Source organism: Ursus americanus, chromosome 16 (assembly GCF_024610735.1).
Source record: "Ursus americanus isolate L20-20 chromosome 16, mUrsAme1.1.p, whole genome shotgun sequence".
Taxonomy (NCBI): domain Eukaryota; kingdom Metazoa; phylum Chordata; class Mammalia; order Carnivora; family Ursidae; genus Ursus; species Ursus americanus.
The window spans coordinates 12,347,655-12,373,912 of NC_142142.1; the positions used below are offsets into that span (position 1 = coordinate 12,347,655).

The 26,258-nt window shown below is 43.4% G+C and overlaps 1 protein-coding gene across 2 annotated transcripts in view; it reads right to left on the reverse strand.

Annotated features, from left to right (window-relative positions):
* Positions 1-2,563: 2,563 nt before the first annotated feature.
* Positions 2,564-26,258, reverse strand: part of INTS4 (integrator complex subunit 4) — a 107,821-nt gene continuing 84,126 nt past the window's right edge. The window contains exons 16-24 of one of the 2 annotated variants that reach the window (XM_045816178.2): positions 23,228-23,321; positions 20,335-20,415; positions 18,396-18,526; positions 15,711-15,740; positions 13,108-13,167; positions 11,434-11,593; positions 11,090-11,233; positions 6,650-6,770; positions 2,564-2,979 (exon numbers count right to left, since the gene is read on the reverse strand). In XM_045816178.2, the coding sequence (XP_045672134.1) occupies positions 2,801-2,979; positions 6,650-6,770; positions 11,090-11,233; positions 11,434-11,593; positions 13,108-13,167; positions 15,711-15,740; positions 18,396-18,526; positions 20,335-20,415; positions 23,228-23,321 (1,000 nt within the window). In that variant the 3' untranslated portion in view covers positions 2,564-2,800. The remainder of the gene's footprint in view (positions 2,980-6,649; positions 6,771-11,089; positions 11,234-11,433; positions 11,594-13,107; positions 13,168-15,710; positions 15,741-18,395; positions 18,527-20,334; positions 20,416-23,227; positions 23,322-26,258) is intronic. The other variant, XM_045816179.2, reaches the window with a different exon arrangement.

Below are 26,258 nucleotides of genomic sequence, written 5' to 3' on the forward strand. Positions count from 1 at the left end.
GGAGTAGGAGGCTGGAAATGACGGAGGCATGAAGAACTTTCAAGAACAGGACTTTAGACTTCATCCTGGGACAAGCAGTGGGCTAGTTCAAAGGGACTTAAGCCGGGGAATGGCATTAGCAGGTCTGGGTTTTAGAAAGATCACTCTGCTGTGTGAAGAATGGACTGAAGGGAGCAAGGTTTGAGGCAAGATCTTTAGGAAGCTAATGCCACGTTTTAGGAGATATGATGGTGGTCTACACTAGGATAGAAACTGAGTATGAGAAGAGGATTGAGTCAAGAAACATTTAAGGCAGCAGAATCTAAAGGCCCTGATGGCTAGGTTTATCTGAGGGGTGCAGAAGGAATCCAGCGTGACATACAGGTTTCTGGCTGACTGCTGGGTACGTGGGAGACTACTTACAGAAACAATAGACCCATATGGAAACCATGTTGGACTAAGAATCAGGAGGCCTGGGTTCCAGCCTTGGCTTTACCATGAATTCAGTCTCATATTTCATAGAATCTGGTAATTCAGGGTCAAAGGAATTTAAAAGGTTGAGTCCAATCGCTTGTATGATACTTGAATTCCTTTGCAAGAAGCTTGTCAGGAGCTTTTTCAACCTCTGCTTAAACACATCCAACATGGAAAATTTATCTTCTAATGCAACCCATTCAATTCTTACACAGCTTTTAAAAATTCATCTTGATAACCAAAATCTGCCCCTTAGTGCATCTCTACCTTCGGTGGAAAAAAAGACTATTTTGGGTGGTAAGACCGAGGATAAATTCCTGGTGTTGCCCCTTAGGAGAAAAACATTACCTCAAAACCTGTTTCCCCACCTATGAAATGGGGGATAACCTAGAAGGATTTTTATTGCAGGGGTACCGTATCTGAAAAGGATGCAGCAAAGCCTTCACCTAGGCAGCTTTCTATAGCTTCAGCACGAGGGGCTCGGTGGGCAGCCGAGGGGCTCGACGTCCTCATGCTCCGACCCAGCCATCATCATACGGTGCCTGGGTAAGAACTGTGGTCGGATTCAGCCTGGCTCCCAGCCTCACTTTATCATCAGGGCAGGCACTTTTGTCAGGCTATCTTGTTGACAGACGAGAGCCCACTGATGTCACATTCCTGAGATACACAAAACAAGCAAGCACACTAGAAAAGCAAGCTAGCTTGGGGCGCCTGGGTGGCTCAGTCGGTTAAGCGTCTGCCCTTGGCTCAGGTCATGATCCTGAAGTACAGGGACGGAGCCCCGCACCGTCATCAGGCTCAAGCCTGCTTCTCCCTCCGCCTGCCACTCCCCCTGCTTGTGCTTGTGCACGCGCACGCTGTCAAGTAAATAAATAAAACCTTAAAAAAGAAAAGAGGAAAGGAAAAGAAAAGCAAGCTAGCTCCTAGAAGATCTTTCAAGCAGGGATAATGTTCTGGAATCAGACTCCCTGGGTTCAAACCCCAGCTCTGTCATTTACTAGTTGTGTGATTAAGGCCAAATGACTTCATTCTCTAACTCCAACTACCTTGCTTGTAAAACAAAGATAACAGTACCTACTTCATAGGGTAGCTGTGAGGATGAATGAGTTAATTCATGGAAAAGGCTTACCTCACTGCTGGGCACAAATCAAGTGCATTAAACCAAAAGCCAAACATGCTTGAATTCAAATTCCAGCACCACCTGAGTAATTCTCTAATCCTGCTATTATTTTATAAGCTTTCCAAGTCCACACAGGATCGAGACTGGCTGCAGATTCAGATTCTACCAAGCATTATTTGATTAGACCCATTCAATGACACTTTAGGTATAATTATCTCTAATTTATGGCTGAGGAAACCCAGGCATCAAGAGCTGAAGATCTGAAGGCTTTTTCCATATACTTTCCCAGAGGTGGTAGAGCCCAGGCCTCAGGAACCATCTTGGATTTGAACGAAGAAAGGCTTTACGACTTCCTGTACAGGCTTCCTCCTAGACTTCTCACTCTGAAGGCTCTGGAAGATTCAGCTGGCAATAGCAAGGATTAAATGGCAGGTAAAGTCGCACAGGCCCCCACACAGTTAGTGTCTCTGGAGCATTTGCTGTTCTTACACCCCAGCTACACCCTTAACTTGCATACAGCTCCAACCCTGGACTCCTCAAAGAGGTGTGGGAAATGCCTCACTGGGTCACTCTTCTCCATAATCCTTGCCCCTCCTCAAATATGGCCCTCCTGGATTATTTTTGGTTCTAAGGGTAATGACAGGCAAGATCAAGAATCTTGCTCAGGGAGAAAATGATTCATTCTCCAGCTATTCACCCAGTCCTTGGAGCAGCTACTGCCTACGGTAGGGAAAGCGCTTCTCGGCAAGACAGCGATGTCTCAGGCCACTCGGGAACTATTGCTGGTGAGACAGTACAGCTGTGAAAGGAGTGGGCCCTGGCGAACAGACTGTTGATTTAAAAAACAAGATTATGCTTCAGTAAGCCGGCCTTTAGACGTGGATAGAAAACTGGATCTTTGTTTCACACTCAAGGAAGGTAACCATGTGATATACATGTTGAACCTGTAGCCACATAATTTTTTAAGGACCAGTAACTGGAACAACTAGGTGTTTTCTCAACTTTATTGGGGAGGGGGTGGAGAGTGATCAGGGAGAGAGGAGGTGTAGACTTGAAGGTTTTTGGTTTTTAAATGCAAAATAATTTATTTGTTTGATACCGGATGAGACTGGCGGGCCATGGTGCTCGCGCCTACACGCCATCTCCAGGTGAGGTGCTGGAGGCTTCTGGCTCACTCTGCTACCTAAGAAGGGCCTATCCGTCCTCGGCTCTACACACCGCTGGTGATCAGCGCCTTGCGGGTTTGGGCATTATGTAAACTTTCACAGACTTGCTGAAGGGGATCGTGCCCTCGATGCTGGTTTCCACCTGGGGCGACACCTCGCCACCCTCGATCCAGGGGGATTTTGGAATGCGGGAATTGGAGTTGTAGGCCAGCAGCAGCCTGACTTCCACCTGGCATGGTTCTGGAAAAAAAGACAAAAGAAATCCTCTATAACTGGGCCACTGCTAGGAACTGGGATGAAATGTCAAGTGAAAGCAACATCAAAGATGGAAGAAGTAGGGTTCCTAAACATTTCTTCATCTGTCTTCATCCCTTCCCCCTCACCCGACTCTCCCAGCCGGAGTCCCGTGAGGCCGCGCCCGAGCCTGCGCGTGTGCTGTTCTCCGCCGCCTCCTCCGCCGGTCCCTCTGGGCTCCCTGCAGCTCTGATCCACGGCTGATCAGAGATGAGCTAAAAACTCTGCCTCAGAGGCCTCCTGGCCTCAGGAGAGGGCAACACGGGCCTGCGTATGGCCGTTCTCATGGCCAGATAACCAGGCTCTTCCTGTGGCTGGAGCTCGGGCGTCAGGGCTGCACACACCACAGACGCTCCCGCCTCAGTGGAGAAGCAGCCTTGATTAGGGAACAGTTCTGACAAAAACTTCTCACCAGTGAACAGGAACACATTTCAGGGCCCTCCAATCATGTCACTAAACCATTCCTTCATCATGTGGCGGGACCTAGTGAGCAAGCCCTCTCGCAAGTTGCCGACCAGCTGGGGACAGAGACACAAATGGATGACGGAGCGCTCTCCTCAAATCTGTAAGAAGAATGAGGACGGAGCCTGGGAAGGCTTTAGAATAGAAGACCTGCTCTGTGCCAAGCACACAACCCAAGAGTTCTTACCCTGCCACACCACGGAAGACTGTCACGACCCCCCTAAAGTCCCAAGGCTCTGAGAGCTTCCATGTGACTGTGCGAATCCACACTGGAGACAAAATTTAAACCCACTTCATAAACGGAAGCAATCATCTTTCTGTTAACCGTGTGGCTCCCACAAAGGGGGAGAGAATTTCAGAAGAGCCTAAGGGCAAGTACAAAGGGCCAGGAACAGAGCAAGCTTGGAATATCCTCCTCAGTTTCATGTGACTGGAGCAAAACGTGCAAGTGTTAAAGTTATCAGCCCGATGCTCAGTACAGAGGCCACGAACGAGAGCTGGATGGTCTAAATGAACGGGCGCAGAGGTCCCGGGACTTCTCAGTGCCTCCCCAGACCTCGTCCTAGTCTCCTCCAGACTTCTCTCTAGGGAGGACGGCAGAGACCCAACTGCGGTCCTCCAGGAAGGGAAAGGCTCCCACGAGGCCAGAGCAACCTAGCCAGCCCGACAGCAGCCTCCGCAGCCCCACTTACCAGCCACCTGGCACGAACACAACTGTGTAATATGGGGTAAATCTGTAATGAGACCGGCGCTGCTCTCTGGCATCAGGCTCCAGTCTCAGCTCTCCCACTATGCTCCCCTCTTTTGTCCCAGATGGCTGTTGCCAACCACAACCCAGCCCCGACTCTCAGCACTTTCAGCCAAATCCTGGTGAGGTCAGAGGACTCAACCCCATCTGTTCATTATGCCCTCCCTGCATGTAGTAAGAATGGCAACTCAAACCACTACCATCAGAGGAAAGGAGGGGAGAGGAAATGAGAAGAGACAGCGGGAGAAAAAGATAAAAGATTATGTGGGACAAATCCTGCAACCTATTCACCATGCCTGGAAGAATAATACCTCCCCTATGAGGTAGATATCCTTGCTTCCGTCTTACAGATAAAGAAAATGAGACAGAGAGGTAAAATCACGTTCTCAGGATGACACAGCAAGGGAGGCAGAATCTGGAACCGGGTCGGTGTGACTCAAAGCTTCTGATATGGCAGTATCCTGCCTCTCCGTGGAGAGACCCCTGCTAGGGAGCTGCTGAAGGACTGCATGGAGGACCCCCCAGCACCAGGCCCCGTCTCCTGGATTATGACAAGAAGGCACAGGGCATTCAGAGTGAGAACACGTTTCACTTTAGTGTCCCAGGTCAGAAGGGAACATGGTCTAATGAAAACATGAAGGGTTTGGTTGTTAGGAAATCTGAGTGCCAGCCTCAGTGACCCCATGATCAGCTATGTGGGCCTCCACTTATGCATCTATAAAATGGAAAACAGAACACAAATTCCCACCTCCAACTTGGTCTAAGGATTATATGAATTATAACTGCACACTTAAAATCCTGCAATCAGTTTTCATTATTTGGTGAGCACTTAGTACATTTCAGGCTCTAAGGGCACACGGCACAGAGGCACTGGAGACACCGAGGTAAAGACGAACAAGTCCCCCGCTCTGTGGAGCCTCCATTCTAATGCGAAAGGCAATAAACAATTAAATGAGAAAACTTCCGACACTAAAAAAGCGCTATGCTGAGAACTAAAAGATTTATAATAGCAGTCTCTCAGAGGAGGTGATCCTGAACGAATCAGAATTCTTCAGGCTCATGACAGCCTCGACTGCAGGCCTGGCTCAGGCAAGGACCTGCCGTATGACCAGGGCAAGTCAGGAGGACCTTCCAAGACCTTGAGGCTCTTCTGAGACCTAACATGCTGTGATGTGCCTCTCGAGCCTTGGTCCTTCCACAACAACGCTGTCCCACGGCCTATCTTTCCAGCATATTGTGTCCACGTCTAGGATCCCTTCATCAGAACAGACTAGAATAAGAAATTCGACCTTCCTGTGATAGTGCAGAACACTTCAGGCGATGCTCAGGGAGGAAGATCCTGGGTAGGGCACTGCTGGGTGCTCCCTCCACGTGCCAGGCCCAGGGCCACTGACGAGACCCCCAACGGGGCTGCCCTGATATTTGACAGCACTACTTCCTCTTTGTGAAAACCTCACTATGTCATTTATACCCACCTAACCCCCCTGATAGAGGGAAACCAGTAATAGTGGCATTAGTTACTCATGTATTTAAAAACTCAGTGAAAGAAAACTCCAGAAGGCATCCGCCTAGTTTTAAAACAAACCAACTTTGGTGGCAGGAAACTCTTTCTCCAGTAACAATCATGCTTCTGAACCATCTTTAATGATTTAGGAAATACCAGTGAGGCCAATTCTCCCCACATTATTTAGGTTCTGTACACGGAGTCTCTTTTGCAGGTTTCTAAAGCAGCCTTACACGCTTGAAATGTAATGTCTCACGCACTTGTATTCTCCCATTTTATTCTTAAGAATTTTTAAAAATGCTTACGTAACTTCCCTATCTTTTCACAAATTATTAAAGTATCATATTAAACTAGCCCATGTGGGAAGGCAGGGCAGTAATAGTTGCCATTTTACTTGTTTTAAGGGATTGAACTGAATGGTTCGTGTACAAAAACAGAACAATTTTAATTGGGGTAAGAAACATAAAACTGCTTCATTTTCAGACAGAGCAAGCCTCAGAACTCCTAGGTTGAGAACTATCATCTTCATTTTGAAGCTGAGGAAACAGTTTCACAAGGCCGAGTGGCTTGTCCAAGGCTATGCAGCAAGTCAGTGGCAGAGTCAGGGCAAGAAAATAGTGTGCTGGCATCCAGCCGAGGGCTCTTTCCATGAGATTCCATTCTATTATAATCTCCTATATATCTTCTGACAAAATCTTATGCCTCAAGCGATCAAAGCAATGCAGCGAATGGTCCAAATGCAGCCAGTTTGGGCTTTTAAACTCCTTAAGAAATCAAGTACAGTCCTCAGCAGGCCTGACAGAACCATGTATTTTTCAAAGTGCAAAACACCAAATGCCTACAGGTAAGTCTAATTCCCAGGAGCCTGTTTTCCTGTCCACCCTGGTCCACTGACCCCTTACCTGTCCAGGCAGTGTGGGAGAGGTACACCTGAGTGATAAGCCGGTGGCGCCCTGGGCCGGGATTCCGGAAGTCTGCTGGCTTAGGATGAATCATCTGAGCCTGGCCATCTGGATATAAGACCTAAGAGGTGAGAGAAGTGAGAAAAAAGGACAAAAGAGCTATGAGTTTTCAACAAAACTGCGGTGTCTGTTGTGAACCTCAGAAGAGGAGGAAAAGAAGACACTAGCCTTCATTAAAAACTATTCCTGGATCGGGGGGCAACACTGTCGACATCTCTGTATTCCCTGCCCCAGCACAAAGCAGCGTTTGGTAAATGTTTCCCAGATTCATGGTGAAGAAGTGATAGGAATAAAGTACCTCTATTAAGTACAAGAATAGGTAAAAATACGAATCCTGAGGTGAAAAGCCTTTCCAGGCACCCCCATCAGGATGACTTTCTCTCTCCTTGGCTGTCAGTCATATCATGGGCCAGCATCCACCACCAACCACGAAGTATAAAGCATAATTTTGTAACTGTATTCCCTCCACTAGATTATAAGACGCTAAGGAGCCCTTTCTACCGCTCTTTCTGTCAATGAAGGGTCTGCTCTGTTAAAAAACAAAAAATTCAACCAAATAAATTTGAAGATCTAATTGGCTTTATTAAGAGTCTAGCAAGGAGAGAGATGCTCTGAGGAGCTGTACAAAATGGGAAGGACACATTCCGGGAACAGGCTGAACCTGTAATTAAGTCTTGGTTTCCTGTCGTGGGGGGCAAATGACTCCAATTTGGACTAGTTCTTTTTTGACAGCTGGTCAGTTCTCCAATCTCGCACTCTGCCAGAGTATTTTCCTCACATCCCAGGGGAGCCTCACTGCTATCTGCGTGGACAGCCTCGTGCCCTACACAAATTAACTAAACCAACAAATGCAGCTTATCCGAGAACCCCAGGGCCTGGACTATGGAAATCTACCGAAAAGGACAAAGTAGGAAACTGCACAGGCCTTTCAACTTTGAAACTCTGGAGAGGCCCGTCTCAGCCCACCTGCCTCACAATGAGAGAAGACTTCAACTGCCTCCATGTTGACCTCACACTTTCTAATTGCTTAAGTTCTTCTTTCCAGTTTACCTCTTAATTCAGGCAAAAGACCCAGAAGGCAAAACATCCCCTGATGGCAACCAAAACTACCCCCTCAAGCAATAACACTGGCCCTGAGCCAGCAAGATCCCTCGTGATTGACTCCAAGACAATGTGCGACTTGACCTTCACTGCCCACCTGCAAGTACTCTCCGACCTTTGTCCCACACTTTCCTCATAGAAACCTGGAAGTATTTTCAGCACTTGGGACACCGTCTTTAAGACACTAGTCCACTGTCTTCCCGGGGTTGGCTTCACTGAAAGGAATTCTTGTCTCGTTTCACCACCACTCCTTTCTCTGTTTTTGGATTTGGTCAGTGGCGAGTGGCCAGGTGCCCTGGCACCGCTGTACCCCGGCTACACTAATCACCTCCCCCCTGCCCACAACAGAAGTGCTTCCTACCATTAGAGCTGTCCCACAAGGGGCAGTGAGTCCCCCACCTCCCCACCTGTAGAGGCGGCAGAACAGTCTGGCCATGCATGTGGTAGAGCGGCTTCAGAGACTCTTCAGTAAAGTCTAGCAGGTGACCCTGAAATAATCTGCCTGCAATTTTATTTCTGCTCAGTTGGTCACTGGACTTTTTCTCAGGGATAAATGTGAAACAGTTCTCAACTTTAGCTGCACATTAGAATCACCGAAGAGTTCTTAAAAAGAAAAAAACCCACCAATACTCACGGGCCCTACCCTCAAGATTCTGATTTAACCGGTATAAGCTGAGGCCTGCACAGCATTACTTTTTAATGCTTTCTGAGTAATTCTGAAGTGCAGGTAGGGTAGATAAATTCTAGTGTGGAAAAAAACCAAACTGTAGCACAACTTCGCAGCCAACTCAGAATTAGTTCTTTTTAAGTCTTATGATTTATAATAAAGAATTCCTTAAAGGAAAAAAAAAAAAGGAATTCCTGCTGGGAAGCCAGAGGTTTTTTTCCCTCTACTGTCACCGTAGGCAAATCTTCAGGGCTTGACTCATTCTTACCTCTTCCAGAAAGCCTTTCCCTGCCTGTTCCTGGCTCTCTGTCCTCAGACTGCACTAACCATTAGTGCTTGCATCCCTACCTTTATTCATAGCCCTTTTGCCTAAATACCTCCTCTAGCCTTTATCCTTTGCTCTTACTCATCCTTTTAGACCTCCCCACGCACTGGTGTCTCCACAAAGCCCTTCTTTTCCTCAGCCTTCAACCACACTCTCCAAATTAAATTCCCTCCATTGTGTGTATGTGTATTTTATTTTATATATTTATTTATTGGACAGAGCGAGACACAGGGAGAGAGGGAACACCAGCAGGGGGAGTGGGAGAGGGAAAAGCAGGCTTCCCGCTGAGCAGGGAGCCTGATGCGGGGCTCGATCCCAGGACCCTGTGAACATGACCTGAGCCAAAGACAGACGCTTAACGACAGCCACCCAGGTGCCCTCTATGTGTATTTTTTAAAGTATATTACAGAATTTTTTATGGTAGCTAAAAACTGGAAATAAACCTGTAGGGGAGGAAAATTAATTTTCCCTCTACCCTTCTAAGTTCTTGGCTAAGACTGCTCCTATAATAAAAGACAGATAACAAACACAAGCTTAATAACATGTATACATTCTGTATACACGGGAAATACCCAGGAAACTGATTAACTCCCTGAAATAGCTCAAGTCATCACCTTAAATACCATCTTCCACTAAAGACAAAAGAAAGACATTGAGGTGGGAGGGAGCCAGTTTTGCCTCAACGAAGAAGAACAATAAACAAGGGTTAAGATTGTTACTTAAAAAAAAAAAATTTTTTTTTTTAAAAGTAATCTCTACACCCAAAGTGGGGCTTAAACTCAGGACCCTGAGATCAAAAGTTGCATGCTCTACCAAAGGAGCCAGCCAGGTGCTCCTGTTATGCAAATTTAAGTTGGTGCCTATCCCACTGTTCAGAGTTTCTAGATATTTAGTGCTCCTTCTCTTCCTGGAACAGAGGCAGACACCTTTACAAACGGTGATCTCCCTTATAAATGTAAATTTACCTCACAAAAGGGCAACTTCTCTGTTTTCAGGGATTCTCCTGTGTTTTCAGCCTCTCAAAAATAATTATCCCCAAATAATCCTTATGTTTGGCATAAGGATATGCCTCTTTGGAGGCATAGGATATCTCTCTTTGGAGACATATCTGGGGTGGTATACTGTGCTCCCCTTCATGCCTGCCTCTGAAACTTCCAAGTAGTTTCATACTCTGGAAGCTGAGTCAGTACAAAGCTCCATTATTTCACTGAACCAGTCAGTCTCATTCTTGAGAATTAGTCAGAGCCATCTCAACAGCTGTGTCTTATTTCAGAAGGCAGTGTTGCAGACGGGTTCCCAAAATTAGGCCTATAGTATGTGAGCAATCAGGTATTTAGTAAGAGGCCGCAGTATTCTTATCCTGTGCATGTCTGAATGATGACTGAACTTCTGTTTTATAATTGCATGTCCGTTTGTCTTTCACTGAAACTGCACATCCTGAGGGCAGGAATTCTGATGCCTTTGCACTCCCAGCGCTTAACGCGTGCAAGAGTAAGCACTGCTACATGGATGGATGGATGAGTGAGCACACTCTTTGGGGGACTTAACTGCAGACTGTCTAAACTGATTAGCACCTCTATTGCATTTGGCATGTGTCTCTAATATATCTAACTTAGGAAAAAATACTCCCTAGCGCTTGCGTTTTTCAACCCTTAAATTTTGCTCACCAAGCTGACACACCCACAGCCCGAAAAGGACTCGTTTATTATAGTTTGCTTGTAGCCCTGAAAATACCAAGTCTTCACCTCATGTCACAAAACTAGAAAGGCCCTGTCATTCAGTAAAGCCTCACCGGGTAGCAGGGGCTTTATATGCTTCATCTCCTTTCAAAATGTCAATTGTTCCTATTTGTTAGTTGTAGAATCTGAGCTTTGGAGTTTAAAGTACTTTGCTCCAGGGGCGCCTGGGTGGCTCAGTTGTTAAGCGTCTGCCTTTGGCTCAGGGCGTGATCCCAGGGTCCTGGGATCGAGCCCCACATCGGGCTCCCTGCTCCGCTGGGAGCCTGCTTCTTCCTCTCCTACTCCCCCTGCTTGTGTTCCCTCTCTCGCTGGCTGTCTCTCTCTCTCTCTCTGTCAAATAAATAAATAAATAAAATCCTTAAAAATAAATAAATAAAGTACTTTGCTCCAAACCACAATGAGCAGAAGACATGGGATTCACACCCCGACTCTTTCTCATCAAGACTAATCTCTTCTCGCCCCCACTTTCTGTTCCTCAGGTAGAAATCACAGGGCTGCCGAAGTTACAGTCAGTATGGAAGCTCCCTGGGGACCAAAACCTGACAGACCTGGACCTTCACAGTGTTCTGCGGATCCTGCACATGTTCCAGGGTTGCATCGACGTCCAGGGCTACAACCAACCCAGATGTAAACCGCAAAGGGTTGTCTGACTCGCCGGCTGGCTCGATGATGGTGGCTGAAGCTTTGTGGATCTGTAAGCAAGAAGAAAACACAATGATTCTAAGGCCAGGTCATCCCTGGGCAACAAAACATGATCTGTGCCCCATTCTGTCTCCTGATTAGCAGGGCGACACGTGGGAGCCAATGAGGGGAAAGTCCTAGCCCAGGTGCCCAACTGGTCAAAGATCACCGAGGTGAACAGTTTCGACTGTCTGAACAGACGTGGCCTGACCTGCTCTGGAAGGGGGAGGTGCAAGAAGGTACTCTGCCGCAGCATGGTCTGTAGAATTTTGACCACTTCTACAGGTTTGGATGTCATGAGTCGGGGCATAAGGTCAAGAAGTTTGTCCACAAAGCTGTCCTGTAGGTGGGGCAAATCAGCAATAAAACACCTGGAGGAACAAACAGAAACAACTGACTAGGCGTTCATTTATACAGGCTGAACCCCAAACATATGCCAAACCCTGGGGTAAAAGTGATGAACTGAAGGAGCTCATGGTTCCTGACTGAGGAAGCCAGGCACCTAGATAATTATGCCCTGGTGATATGATCGTCCTAATAGCCTTGCTTACTGAATACCCGTATGTGCCAGGCATACTCTGTGTTTCATGTGATCTATTTTAGTCCTCCCAGCAGTCCTGTGCATTGTTGGAATTATTATTTTCATATTATAGATTCATTAATTAACAAATACGTCTTTAAGACTTAGCAGGTGCCAAGTACTATCACAGGCACCAGGGACATAACAGTCAGCAAAAGAGAAGAAAATGCCTATCTTAATGAGGCTTATATTTGTTGAGAACACTGAGATTCAGAGAAAATGATGTTGCACTGAGGCTTTAAAAAGTTAAGTAACTCATTCCCAGTGCTGATTCCACAGTACTTCTGCCTTGTAGTAGGGGACAGTCACAAAATATTTCACTGAGGAGGTGGTATCAGTACAGGGACACAGTGGCCCAACGAAGAAAGACTGTCCAATTCTAACAACAGGTAAGGAACTTCGGCATACCAGAGCTATCACCTTCCCAAAAGTGTCCTCAACCCAAGTGTGCAAAAACAGACTCTCCACCTTAAAAGAACCTAAAACCAAAAGTAAGGCATGAACGTGGTTGAGATTTGAAGCCAGGATCTTAGAGGGCCAAGTGGAGTGTGTCATTTGCCAGAGAGCAGGGCCTATTGGTGAAGCGTGGTATTGCAACTCAGCCCTACCGGAAGCTCTATCACCCACATGAAGACTGACAAGTGTGGAGTCATGTAAGCTTCAGGTCTGGTGAAGTTCATGGGGGCAAGGATGAGAGGGGATGGAAGAACGAAATATCAGACTTAGTAAATGTTAGACTATAAAATCCTATAAATGCCTTCCTCCTCGTATTTATTATATTGCCAGCACAGCACATGTCTGGTCACTAACTCAACTACCACTTCTTCACCAAGCCTCCCACTCACCTACTGCATCTGTTTTAACCAATTTACTCTATACAGAATTCTGAGAAAACATAGCTGTACTGCAGAATAAAAGTTATTTATAGAATTATGGAACAATTTTTTGTAGATTATAGAAAAATATGGAAATTTAAGAACAGTGGTGAGATGAACAAACAAGTTAAATTTTTCAACAAAAAAGTTTATGTTTTACCACGTAGTACCTGTCTTTCTTGCAGCCCAGCTGAATGCTGAATCCAAATGATTCCTGATGTTTTCATTATACCGTTGTACGTTTAGCAGAGTTTAAAGAAGTTTATATACCACTGAAGAAAATACACAATTAGGGCACACTGCCACAGAAAACAGGTTGGCTGTGTGGGTTACACCAAGGGTTCTGGCTTGTAATGGCTCTTGTTGCCCTGTACGTGCTATTCTCTGCATAACCAAGGTTTAATAAGCTAGGAGGTGATGAAATACTTACCTCTGAAAAAAGTCCACTTCCTGTAAAAACTTTTCACACATCCCAAATAAGGGGTCAACTCTGTAGAAGAAAACAAACACACATATTTTGCTTATGTCATCTTCCAACTGAGGAATGAGGACCAAATTCCCAGAAACCTGAGTCTACACGAAAGGAGAATGAGAGTAGTACATTATCAAAATTCTCTCTAAGAGAAAGAGCAGACTCCTAATGGACCCGGGAGTGGGGGGGGGATATCTGCCAGGATCCCAAGACCCGATTGAGACACTGCAGTGACTGAGACTCAATGAATTGTCAAAATCAAGGGCTATCCTAGGCCACGCCTGGCATCAGACTGACTGAGGCTGCGGGACAGAAGCACAGCTCGCGGGCAGTGCGGCACCACGCTCCTCCTCTGTGGGGGTCCTCACAGCTCTCCACTCAGCACTCCGTAGAGCTGTCTGGGAGCTCCGATCTTGCCCAGGACGGACAGCTCGGGTGCAAGGAGAGGACATCTACATCAGGTAAGTTTGGAGCCTATCCTGGCTTAGAAGCCTCATGCTCCACAGGGGCTAACACCTCTTGAAACAAATCCACAGGGACACCTTCCAGGGTCCCCACAGGGGATATGCCTAGTTGTAGGAATCTCTGCACTCAATGGAGCCCAAAGCTACAGTGTCTGCATCAGGCAATCACGGTTCATTGATAGTTCCTTCTGGTCTACATGCAACTTTCTCAGTGATCGTTTTTACTATGGCAGTGTTACCTAGTAACATAGCTGATGCTATCAGGTTTCTAGGGAACAGACCTAGAAAGTTAACCAAGTCAGATTCTCATGCCGAAAGAGAAAAGGTTTTGTTACTACTTTGCCCACAGACACGGACTGTGTTCTTTCTTCAGTACTTGGGTCTTTTTATTTCTTGTAATTTCTGAATGAAACTTTCCATTTATTTTCGCTAATATATTATTCACTAGATGAGTAAAATGCCAGTAAAGAAAAATAGACAAATACTCTTTCCTTATATAAAAACAGGGAAGAAAATGGTGTTTTCTTTTTTAAAAGAAAGATTTATTTATTTGAGAGAGAGAGCGAGCACGAATAGGGAAGCGGGGGGAGGGGCAGTGAGAGAATCTTTTTTTTCTTCAAGATTTTATTTATTTATTTGATAGAGAGAGAGAGCATGAGACGGGAGAGGGCCAGAGGGAGAAGCAGACTCCCTGCTGAGCTGGGAGTCTGATGCAGGACTGGATCCTGGGACTCCAGGATCATGACCTGAGCTGACGGCAGCCGTTTAACCAACCGAGCCACCCAGGCGCCCCGAGAGAGAGATAATCCTGAAGCAGGCTCCCCGCTGAGCATGGAGCCCAATGCAGGGCTAGATCCCATGACCCATGAGATCATAACCTGAGCCAAAACCAAAAGTCGGCTGCTTAACCAACTGAGCCACCCAGGAGCCCCACTGGTGTTAAGATTCTTAATAACCTAGATTAGTCTTTCTACTAAAATGTAAGCTCCATGAAAATAGGGATTTCGTATTAATCATTTTGATACATGATATATTTCCTGGCACAAGCAGCTATTACGATAAATATCTGTTGAATGAACAAGTAAATGAGAAATGACAAATGGAAACTTACTCTACGAGCAACATGCATTTGAATTCTTTTCCTAAAAAGCAGGTAGCACTTGAAACTTCCTTAACTCTGATAAACTACCAGAAATGGAAATGAAACTTGATAGTGAGGTTTACCCACTGAAGATCTCCGGGAGTGAGAGGACTGGATGGGAGGCCTCCAGCTAAGCAGGTGGTGAAAGGAAGGTATCAGCCAAGCGGTGTCAATTTAGGGTCTGCTTAGAAAGAGTCCTCTTGGAGAGTTTCCAAACAGTAAAATACAGATTTGGGAACCCTCTCTAAACCCTAATACAGAGCAGGAAGCCTCACCTACATGCTATGTGAAGTAGGCCTTTACCACTAAAAATGTCCACTTTTTTTCATGGTGTGAGGAAAGAAAGCAGGGGAAAAGTGAAGTCGCTGGGGAATCAAACACTGATTTACAGGTGACTTTTGTTTATAAGTATGCAAAGACAATAGGAAATTATTGGATGTTAAAAAGATAATCAGGGCTATAAAAGACCAAGCAGACCTCAATGAGATAAAGTCAAGGCAAGAAAGCACAGAAAACTTTGAAAAAATTCTAATAACTAATGTCAGTGAGACTAAAGAGGAGACCCGAAAGGACACTACACTAATAAAGCAAGAGAAACTGCTATGAAAGGGCACACAGAAGAAAGCACACTCGGAAATGAACAGTAATAATGACATCAACTCAACAGGAATACTACAATGAAAAGTGATGAAAATGGAAGTAGTAGCTTCAAAGAGCATCTTGAGGAATTTACGCAAAATAGCGTAGAAAAACTAAGAAACTGAGATTATGAGAAAAAAGATAAGAGACAGGGAACACAGATCCAGAAGACACAATATCCAATATGACAGACTGGAGCGGATGGAAGTAGTAGTGATTAAAGAAATAATGGAGGGAAAAATTCCCTGAGCTAAAAGCAGAGTTCATACTTCAGAGTCCCACTGAAGATCAGTAAAAACACTGAAAAAGACACATACCTACACATATCCTGGTAGAATTCCTGAATTCTAAAACGAAAAAAAAAAATTACAGCTCTGAACTAAGACATATAAGCTCCCTACAAAGGAAAGAGAACCAGACAGACATCAGACATCCTAACTGTAACACTAAACAGTAACATAGCAATATTTACAGAGTTCTGAAAGAATTTCAATTATGTGTAAGAGCCAAAGAAAGGCAGTTTCAGACATGCACGGTCTCTTATATACTTATTCAGAAAAACAATTACTAGAATGCTAGAATGTGTCCAGTCAAACAGTGAATCAGAACAAGGAATGTCAAAAAAAAAAAAAAAAAAAAAAGTGGGCATCAATTTAGAACCAATTTTGAAAAAATACTTATAAAAGATTAATGCATACTTTAAGAACAGATTCTTTAAATAAGAGACACATTATAAAAACATAAGCTGAAACTAAATTCCAAATTATTTAACAGTATAACACAATCAAATAAAAATCAAATAAAACACCCTGAAACTTTCGTCTTGATCTGAGGTGATCTTGATAGAGGTAAATCATAAAATCTATTTATCTTTTTAAGCTGATAAATTTAAGCTGAATATGTTTATTAAAAATATAAGTAAAAATACTAATTATACATAAACTAATGCGAGCCAACATTTATCAAGTGTTTACTCTGAATTGACTCAGCAGTATTTTAAGAGCTTTATGTTTAATAATTTGATAATTCTTACAATAACCCTGTGAGGGTGAAGCAAATACTATTATTATCCCAGTTAACTCATGGGGAACAAACTGAGGCACAGAAGTCTTAAGTAACTTGCCTAAGGTCACTAAGTTTGCAAATGGTGGGACTCAAGATCTCAGTCTAAGCAACAAGGAACCACAGCCTTCGTAACTGCTAGGTTCTACTGCCTCTCACCTGCAAAGGTTAGATGTAGGGTTAGAACTTTCAAACCCTTGGAAAAAACAAAGAAACAAAGAAAACAACCAATCTAGCAAAGTCAAGGGAGAAAAAAAAAAGCAGGAATGCACACAAAGGCAAAGTATAAAATACTACAGCATGAGTGAAGAACAAATATATTTGTCTTTGTCTAATGACATGGAAAAATGGAATATCACTGGATGAAACGAAAAGGAGGCAGAACACAAAGTATATTATGATTCCATTTATATTAATACACACATTTATAATCTCTATATATTTATCTGCCTTGGGAAGAGTCTATTGACAGTTGTTTCAGAAGGGGTAGATTGTCAGGAAACCTTTACTTAATCTGCAATATTTAAATTTTTTTACAACAGTCATACATAAACTGAAAGAATATATATAAATATATATATATACATATGTGTGTGTATGTGTTTGTGTGTGTGTGTGTGTGTATATATATATATATATATATATATATTTTTTTTTTAATAAAGCATAGATGCAAGGGACGCCTGGATGCCTCAGTTGGCTAAGTGTCTGCCTTCAGCTCAGGTCATGATTCCAGGGTCCTGGGATCCAGCCCCACATCGGGCTCCCTGCTCAGTGGGGAGCCTGCTTCTCCCTCTCCTGACCCTCCCCTCCCGGGTTGTGTCCTCTCTCTCTCTCTGTCTCAAATAAATAAATAAAATCTTTAAAAAAAAAAAAAAAGAAGTGTAAATGCCAACACAAGCACCTGTCTGCTCAGCTGTGACTGGCAAACAGTAGGGATTAAACATTTGTTAAGCAAATGATGGCTATCTCTAAGATTAAATCACTACCTGATTTTATCAGGTCACTATCAAGATAAGTGAAGAAATAAAATAACACGGAGAATGTTCTTTCTGACCTGGTATTTTTCAGCGCTTACTTAAACACTCGTATTCCTCCGTGCCTCTTTCAGACCCACACAACCGCTACACTGAGCATCTGATGTGTCTTCCACCTGGGAACGAGCTACTACACTGTCTCAAATCTATGACGCCATCATTCTTAAGATGCACCTTTATTTTATAAAACACGAAGAAACCAAAAACCCGCTTTCAATTAAAGTATGGCACACCATCAAAATATCTAATTTCATGGAGGTTAAAATTTAAAATGTGCATTTTAGAATCAACTAAATACGGCAATTCTATTAGAAAGTCTAACAGTGAGCTCTTACTATGTACCATGGACCATACTAAGTGCTTCTACATGTATCATCCCATTTATTCTTCATGAAAACCCCATGAGACAAATGCTGTCATCATTCTTGTTTTACAGACAGGGAAATAAAGCACAGAGAGTCTAAAAAAATACCATCCATAATCAAACAACTTGTAAGTGGAGAGGTCCGGGGTTGAACAAGGTAGTCTCACTGCACAGGGCATTACTTTCTTTTGTCTTTACTGCCTGGGAGAGCTTACAAGTCCCTTCAGAAAAGAAAATATAGTTCCTGGCACTAAATTCTTAAAGAAATCTATCAAGGACCATAAAGAATGTCTTTGTTGCCTGTTAACCTATGTTGTGCTGTAGGCAACGAAGAGCCACTGGAGGGGTTTTCCAGAGATCCAGTTTGACCCAAAGATAGAACCTGGAATATGTGAAAAAAATGAAGAGTTTGCATACCCTTTAGCAAATTTTTCCTAAATATCTTTTCACTTCCCATTAACCTTGGTGAGATCTCTGAGTACATCTGAGGAGTCTTTGAAAGGACTGTGCCACCCCTCCTGGCCAGCCACACATCTTACCCTCGAGTAGTCCGTGCTGTTACTATAAGTTGCAAGGCTTTGGCCTGCAGCCTCATGTGATGTATAATCACCACCTGTTTATTCTCCACACCGCTGTACATGAACTCCATTTTGTAGGTCTCTTCCATGATCTATAAGGAAAGGTAATAAACGATCAGTAAAAATATCATAATGGTCTTGAGAGCAGCACAGAATTCTGGGTGAAATTCTGAACTGAGGTTTTTAATGCCTGTGCTTTAATGCTGAAAAGAGATTATTTAAGTGTGTATGGTGAGAGAAATTAGGATAATTTGAGAGAAATTAGTATGTTTTGAGAGAAATTAATATAGTATGTCTTATGAAAAGAGAGTAAGTTGATTTTGTCAGTTAAAAAAAAAAAGACTCTCATCCAGTAATAAAGTCATCTTAGTTGATGATGTGAAGATATGAATAGTTTAATCACTGATAAAATCATAAAGAACTGCTTATTGCCCTAAACCAAATGAATAAACACTGTGTATGGAAACCCAACCCTAGGAAAAGTTCTCAAGAATTTAGCATCAGGAACCATTAACCATGTGTTAATCATCCAGATAGACTGTTTTAAGGGCCTGGTCTGTTGACGGGAATTTGGGGAGGAGAACAAGTGCAGAAAACAATGTCTATGGCCTCAGCTCAAGCCCAATGCATTAAGCTCTTGGCAGTATTCTATCCAAATCAGCTACTCCCCTCCAAATGACACTTCTCTCCCCATTCTGTGCTTCCCTTCCTTTGAGGGCTTTGGGGTCAAAGACAGGACTTCAGGCTCTCCCACAATTGCCAGAAAGACAAGTTAACTAATTACACAGTTTGCCTCAGTTTCCCTATCTGTAAATAGGGAAGAAGTAGGCCCGAAATCATACAACTTAAAGGATAAAATGGAGCATGGAAAGCACTTAGCACAGTATCCGGCAAACAGCAATGGTAATTCCTTTCCCCTCCGTCTTCCAGACTACTGTTCCCTGGTCCCATCCCTCCCATTCTGGGGCTCTAATCATTAGGTTCTACTCCCCTCCAATAAGCCACACAGCAGGTCTGAGAGGAAGTCGAGATCAGAGAAGAGATCAAGGAGAGTAGTGGGAAGAAAACTCAGTGGGTACCAGAGGATATGGGCTCCATTCCCTAATCACCTACCTATAGCTCTATAAATTCAACCTTGCTGAGCCTCAACTACTTCATCTATAAAATGGACTTCATATGTTTTCTTACCTAATGGGATTACTGTGAGTGTTAATTAAAATAGACTTGAAATCATTTACTGAACTCTAATATAACAATTATTAGCTTGCTACTGGGTCATAATCACTGGGTCATATGCAGACTCACTATCTGGAAGACAGGATCCAGAAGAGTTCACCAAATCCCAAAACCTAAGAATGAAGGGAAAGTGCTCAAAGCTAGAAACAGATAAACTCCAGGCAAATATAATTAAATGCTACTTAATGAACCGAGGAGTATATAAGGACCTTTTAACATTCAAGAAATGGTACAACCTAAAAACATAAACAACTTCAAAATGAGTTCAGCTACATTTTCAGATGAAAGATTCATGACAGTATTTACTGTATTTTAGTATATCTGAAATACAAACTGGTAATACTTTAGAACACTAAAGCATCTTAGAAATCATCCCGTTAAACTGCCATATTTTACAGAGAAGGAAAAATCCAGGGAAGTTAAGCAACCTCAGCATCACCCAACAAATTAGAGGCCAACCTGTGACTAGAATCCAGGTCCCCTGACTCCAAAGCCAGTGCTGTGTCCCCTAATTATGCTGCTTCTCGTGACACTAACATCTGTCACAGGCTGGAACTGAGGAAGGCACAGCAGAGGCGTGAGTCATGTGAAAGCCTCTGGCTCCAACTCAGATGAGACAGTTCCTGACAGAGAGCTATGTGAAAGCCAGTCCCAATATGCTTACCTGTTTTGCTGCTGCAGAAGCCAAATCACTCTGCTTCAAATACAAAGGGGCAGCCACATTCCACAGCTTTTCTTGTAAGGCCTACACAGACAAATCCGGAGAGAACAGAACACAGAGGTCACCAAGACTGGCATATCATTTGAAGCGTCTGTGTTTGTTTTGCTTTGGAAATCCTGGATCAGGACTTCCTCTCAACCTTACTCTTTTAAGCTAGTAAGCCCTGCCTATTACAGAGAAAGAGGAAACCAAAGGGTTGAACTCCTCCCCATTCAATCCAATTCCTGGCCGAAAGGTCCTACATCCAGATCAGACCAGTGCTTGCAAGCAGAGGGCAGGATCCATGCAGATCTCACCAAAATGTGCAAGCAAGCCAGCTTCCACGGCTCTCAGCCCTTCTTGTTCGCAGAGCCACTAGACTACTCTGGCTGCCCAGACCCTTCTTCCTTGACTATGGTTCTTTTATTTTGCCCCAGGTTCACTATCCTTTGAAGATCCCCATCACCTTACTGACATACCCACACCAGAAATCAAGCAGCTTTCCTAGATTCCTCCCTCTCCCTCAATCTGTCATCAAAAGTATCACAAGGAGCCACAATTTGACCTTCCGTCTCTCTCCTCTCACCCATATGGCCCCATCTCAAATCTCTCTTCTTTTTTTTCTTTTTTTTTAAGAGTTTATTTATCCATTCGACAGAGAGAGAGACAGCCAGCGAGAGAGGGAACACAAGCAGGGGGAGTGGGAGAGGAAGAAGCAGGCTCCCAGCGGAGGAGCCTGATGCGGGGCTCGATCCCAGAACGCCAGGATCACGCCATGAGCCGAAGGCAGACACTTAAATCTCTCAGGCGCCCCTCAAATCTCTCTTCTAAACCTCTGTTGTAGTCCCTTATTTTCACAGTCCTTCTTAATGACAGACACTAGTAGCCACATTTTTAAAAGTAAAAAGAAACAGGTGAAATTAATTTTGACAATATAGTTCACTTAAACCCAGTATATTTAAGGTATAATTTCTCTATAAAATCAGTATTCTAAAAGTTAATAATTTTCATTGTTTTTTCATACTAAGTCTCAGAAATCAGTGTGTATTTTGCATTTACAGCACATCTCAGTTTGAACTAACATTTCAAGTACTCAATAGTCGCATGTGCCTGGTGACTATCCAGTTAGACAACAGCAGGTCTAAACTATAGATACAGAAATTTTTAAAGCATCCAAATCATACTACCCTTAACAGAGTTATTGTTCTTGAAAACTCACTTCCAATCATTTCTCATATATATGCTTTCTATACAGTTGTAGTCTAAAAGCAGAATTGTGTATGGTTTGGTTTTTTTTGGTACATAACATTACACTGGGAGCACGTGGGTGGCTCAGTTGATGAAGCATCTGCTTTCGGCTCAGGTCATGATCTCAGGGTCCTGGGATTGAGCCCCACATCGGGCTCCCTACTCATCAGGGAGCCTGCTTCTCCCTCTCCCTCTGCCTGCCACTCCCCCTGCTTGTGCTCCCCTGCCCCGTCAAATAAATAAATAAATGAATGAATGAATGAATGAATGAATGAATGAATGAAAGAAAGAAAGAAAGAAAGAAAAAAGAAAAGAAAGAAAGAAAAAAGAAAAGAAAAGAAAGAAAAGAAAGAAAGAAAGAACACCAACACTGACATGGCACTCACTACGTATCAGACACTAGGCAAAGGGCTCTCATACACCTTGCTTGTTACCAACCCTTACCTAAGTAGAATTATTATCAGCCCTGTTTCATAGAAGCTTGGAAAGCCCAAACTCTGCAAAGGGGCATGGAGGAGCTTTTTGGGGTAATGAAAATGTTCTATATCTTGACTGTGGTGGTGGTGGTTAAACAGGTGTATATATTTGAAAGAATCTACCTAGCCAAACAAGAGCTGTTTAAATCCCAACCATTTTGGTGTACACACCCCCTTCCATGTATATACACATACCTGCAAAACCCTAAGCTCACACATCTTACAGTGAGAAATAATTTCTAACAACTCCATTTATTCTGACTTTGGTCAAATATCATAATCACTAACAACACTTGGAACTAAAGCCAGGATAAAGACTTACCAAGTAAGAAGGGGTCTCCTAAATCCTAAGCCTAAATTTAGAGCAGAACTCTGCTGCAGAAGCTGAAAGCTATTGAACTAATCCAGCACATTTTAAACTCAGCAAGCTGAAACAGCTTCTTGGCTACCAATTTTGTTTGTATATGTGTGTGTGTGTCTATATAATTTGACTACCTAATACGAAAGGTCAGCAAGGTGGCCATTTGAAGGGCAGTGAAATCAAACTCTGCCTAGTAAGACTTGGGCAAAGTAAAATTGACATTTTAAGAAAATAGTAAAAAAGTTCTATGCTAACCAAATTATAAAAACAATGAAAAATCCTTAGGATTCCAATGAAAATGATTATCCAATCTGCTCTAATTATACAATGATTAAAGAATTCTCCCAAGTTAAAAAAATTTAAATTCCCACGAGTTAACTTTTTTTTTTTTTTTTTAAAGACTCCATTTATTTATCTGGCAGAGAGAGACAGCCAGCGAGAGAGGGAACACAAGCAGGGGGAGTGGGAGAGGAAGAAGCAGGCTCCCAGCAGAGGAGCCTGATGTGGGGCTCGAGCCCAGAACGCTGGGATCACGCCCTGAGCCGAAGGCAGACACTTAAGGACTGTGCCACCCAGGCGCCCCTCACAATTCTTTAATTAGAGACTAATATAATTACACTGCAGAGTACATAATTTCTTCACTGCTAAGCTGCTGTATAAGACTACATTTTTCCACTCATGACCTCAAGAACTGAGGAACCCATTACAGTGCTTTCGTTGCACTTTACGCACTTAAGAATCACAATCACAAACATAACGGATCCAAACCAACCTTGATGAGAAGCAGCTGACACCGAAGATAGGTAGCAGAGAAGTCAGCAACTCCTGCCAGTTCAGACTGAAGTTCTCCAAGTCTTTGCAGATCCCTGCAGTAAAGAAAACCCCAAGTCCAACAATGGACAGGGATAATGACAGCCATATAAAGATCACATCAAAAGCATTTGCCATTTTAAGGGGCACCTGCGTGGCTCAGTAGGTTAAACATCTGCCTTCAACTCAGGTCATGATCCCAAGGTCCTGGGATCAAGCCCCACGTCCCTCCCCCTGCTTGCGCGCTCTCTCTCTCCCTCTCAATCTCAAATAAATACATAAAATCTTTATTTTTTTTAAATTTTATTTGACAGACAGAGACAGTGAGAGAGGGAACACAAGCAAGAGGAGTGTGAAAGGGAGAAGCAGGCTTCCCGCCGATGTGGGGCTCGATCCCAGGACCCTGCGATCATGACCTGAGCTGAAGGCAGACGCTTAATGGCTGAGTCACCCAGGCGCCCCATAAAATCTTTCTTTAAAAAAAAAAAGCATTTTGCCATTTTATACCTAGTAAATTGGTCATAAATTTTTAAATGACGACACCCGATGCTGGAGTGGTTATGATGAAACTGGTTCACTCAGGCTTTGATAGCAGTTTCACCTGATACAATTCTTTTGCAAAGTAAAACTGTACTGTTATAAAAATCATACATATGGTCAAATATTTTGATCAGTAGCTTTACGCTGAGAAGTAATTCTAAGAGAAATATCCAAAAGAAACTAAATGCTTTATGCCCCACAATATTCTACTAATATTATTATTCCAATAATAAGGTATATGACCTTAACTACATAGAAAGTGTATGTAGGAGAAAAACACAGCAATGTGGTTTTCTGGATAGAGGTATGAGGGTGCTTTTTAGTGCCTTCTCCCAACTGTGCTTTATTTTCCAAGTATTTTATATAACAGATGAGTATTTTTTTGTATCATCAGGAAAAAAATTTAAGATATTGTAGTAGGCTTTGTTGGCTCCCTACCCAGTGAGCCATTCTTTACGTCTTCCTCACTAACTGAATCCCGATTTTGTTCAAGGTAAGGTATCCTCAAACCCATTCCCAGGTAGAGTCTCACAGAACTAAGCCAATTAGTATATGTCATCTCCCTGGTTATGTGACCTAAGCTGGCCGCCTCAGTCCTAACTGAAGGACTTATATTCCATGCTTGCAGCAGGTCTGGTAGTGGTCTGTCTCCATCTCTATCACACCCTAGACTGAACAAGAGCACTTACGGTCCTGATTGTCACTGGAAGTCATACTGTAACTCTAAAAGAAAAAAAGCCTTGGGATAAAGCAAATGCTGAGGACAAGAAAAAGTCCAAAGAGACAGAGAACTGGGTCCTTAATGATATAAATGAACTACCTGACCATACCATACTTAGAACTGCCTCCAATTTCTATTCATATGAGAAAATAAAAAGCCGTTGTAAGCTAGTTTGAGATGGGGTTTCCAGATACCTGAAGCCCAAAGCATCCTAGCTGGATACTGGTATAGACAAAGTGATTGCAAAAATATAAAACCCAGCCGCCTGGAGGCAAGAAAATAGAAAGTGGCACATAGATCAAATAGTTGTGTTGGGACGGGAATTACTGATTTAAAAAAATTTTTTTGAGTAGATAATACATACCTAGCTATAGAATTAAACCAATAAGGTACAGAATTCAAAAGATACTACAGGATGCGCAATTTAATTAGTTCACCTTCTTATCCCAGGGTGCCGCTAACTAGTACACCCTTCCCAGAGGCAACCACCATTACCAGTTTCTTTTCTTTCTTTCTTCTGGAGATACACGACATATCTACAAAAAAACATTGTTTTTCTTTCTTCTTTTTTGGGGAGAGGTGTGTGTGTGTGTGTGTGTGTGTGTGAGACCTAATAATCCATGTCAGAAAGCATTCATGGAAAGCTATCTTGTTTTTTAATGGCAACATCAAAATTTCATATAAAAATGACAGCTGTGGAAAACCTGATGATTTCGGTCACAAGAGAAGCGGAGCTGCAGGGCTGGCGTAACAAAGTTTCACAATAGCCTCTACAAAACTGTCCATCAGACGAAGCCCCTCCCTCTAGTCTCATGCAACTTTCTAATAGCTAATGCTGCGTCCTTCGGACCTTGGTATCAGGAAGGAGATGCCCTAGAAAGGGACACAGAACGAATTACTCCCAAAGTAACTGAAGAAACTGGGGCCTGCGGCTTATATCTCATCTCCTGTGAGTTTTGGTGCCTTGAGAGGTTCCCGGAGAGCCTATTCATGTGTTGGAATCCAGCACAATCAAAGGCGAGACCCTTACTAGCTAACCACACCTGTGCCATGCTACACAGGTGGCCAGCTGGTCTCTCTCTTTCACATCTCTGATGTCTCTCTTGCAAAGACAGCCCCGAATCACTCTATTTCTGAACCACTTCCTCTCCAGGAAGATTCTGCTTCTGTGTCAATGACAGACAACACTGACCAGCAGACTACACGGCAGCTGGCAGCGCCGGGTGTTAGGCTATTCTGCAGCCCCTGCACCGAAGCAGTTGTTCTCAATGGCAAAGAACAAGATGCAAGCCAACCAGCCACAGCATATCCAGACTACTGTACGAGCAGAAAAAGAAACTTGCTAGTCCTGGACAAAATGCGGTTATCCTGCTGTTTCCTCTCTGTTCCTCTTCATGCCCACAATCCTCAGGAAGCCTAAGTTTAAACGCCCCTCAGGAAACTATGAGCTCTTTAATGAGAAAGGTACAGAGACCACCTTTTGTGTGCACTATACTAGGTGTGCTAGGTGTTTCCTTACTGGCGCCCGTGTAATCCTGACAATGTGAACTGCAATTAATTCTATTTCACTGAGAACGAAAGGGAAGATCAGAGTTTCAGTGGTCTGTCCAAGGTCACAGGATTAATAAGTGGCAAACAGGCCTGGAATTCAGGTCTGTCTGAACTCCAAAAGTCTTTTTTAAAAAAATTGTATCATATTATATTTCATTTATTTATTTGGTATTAAACTCTT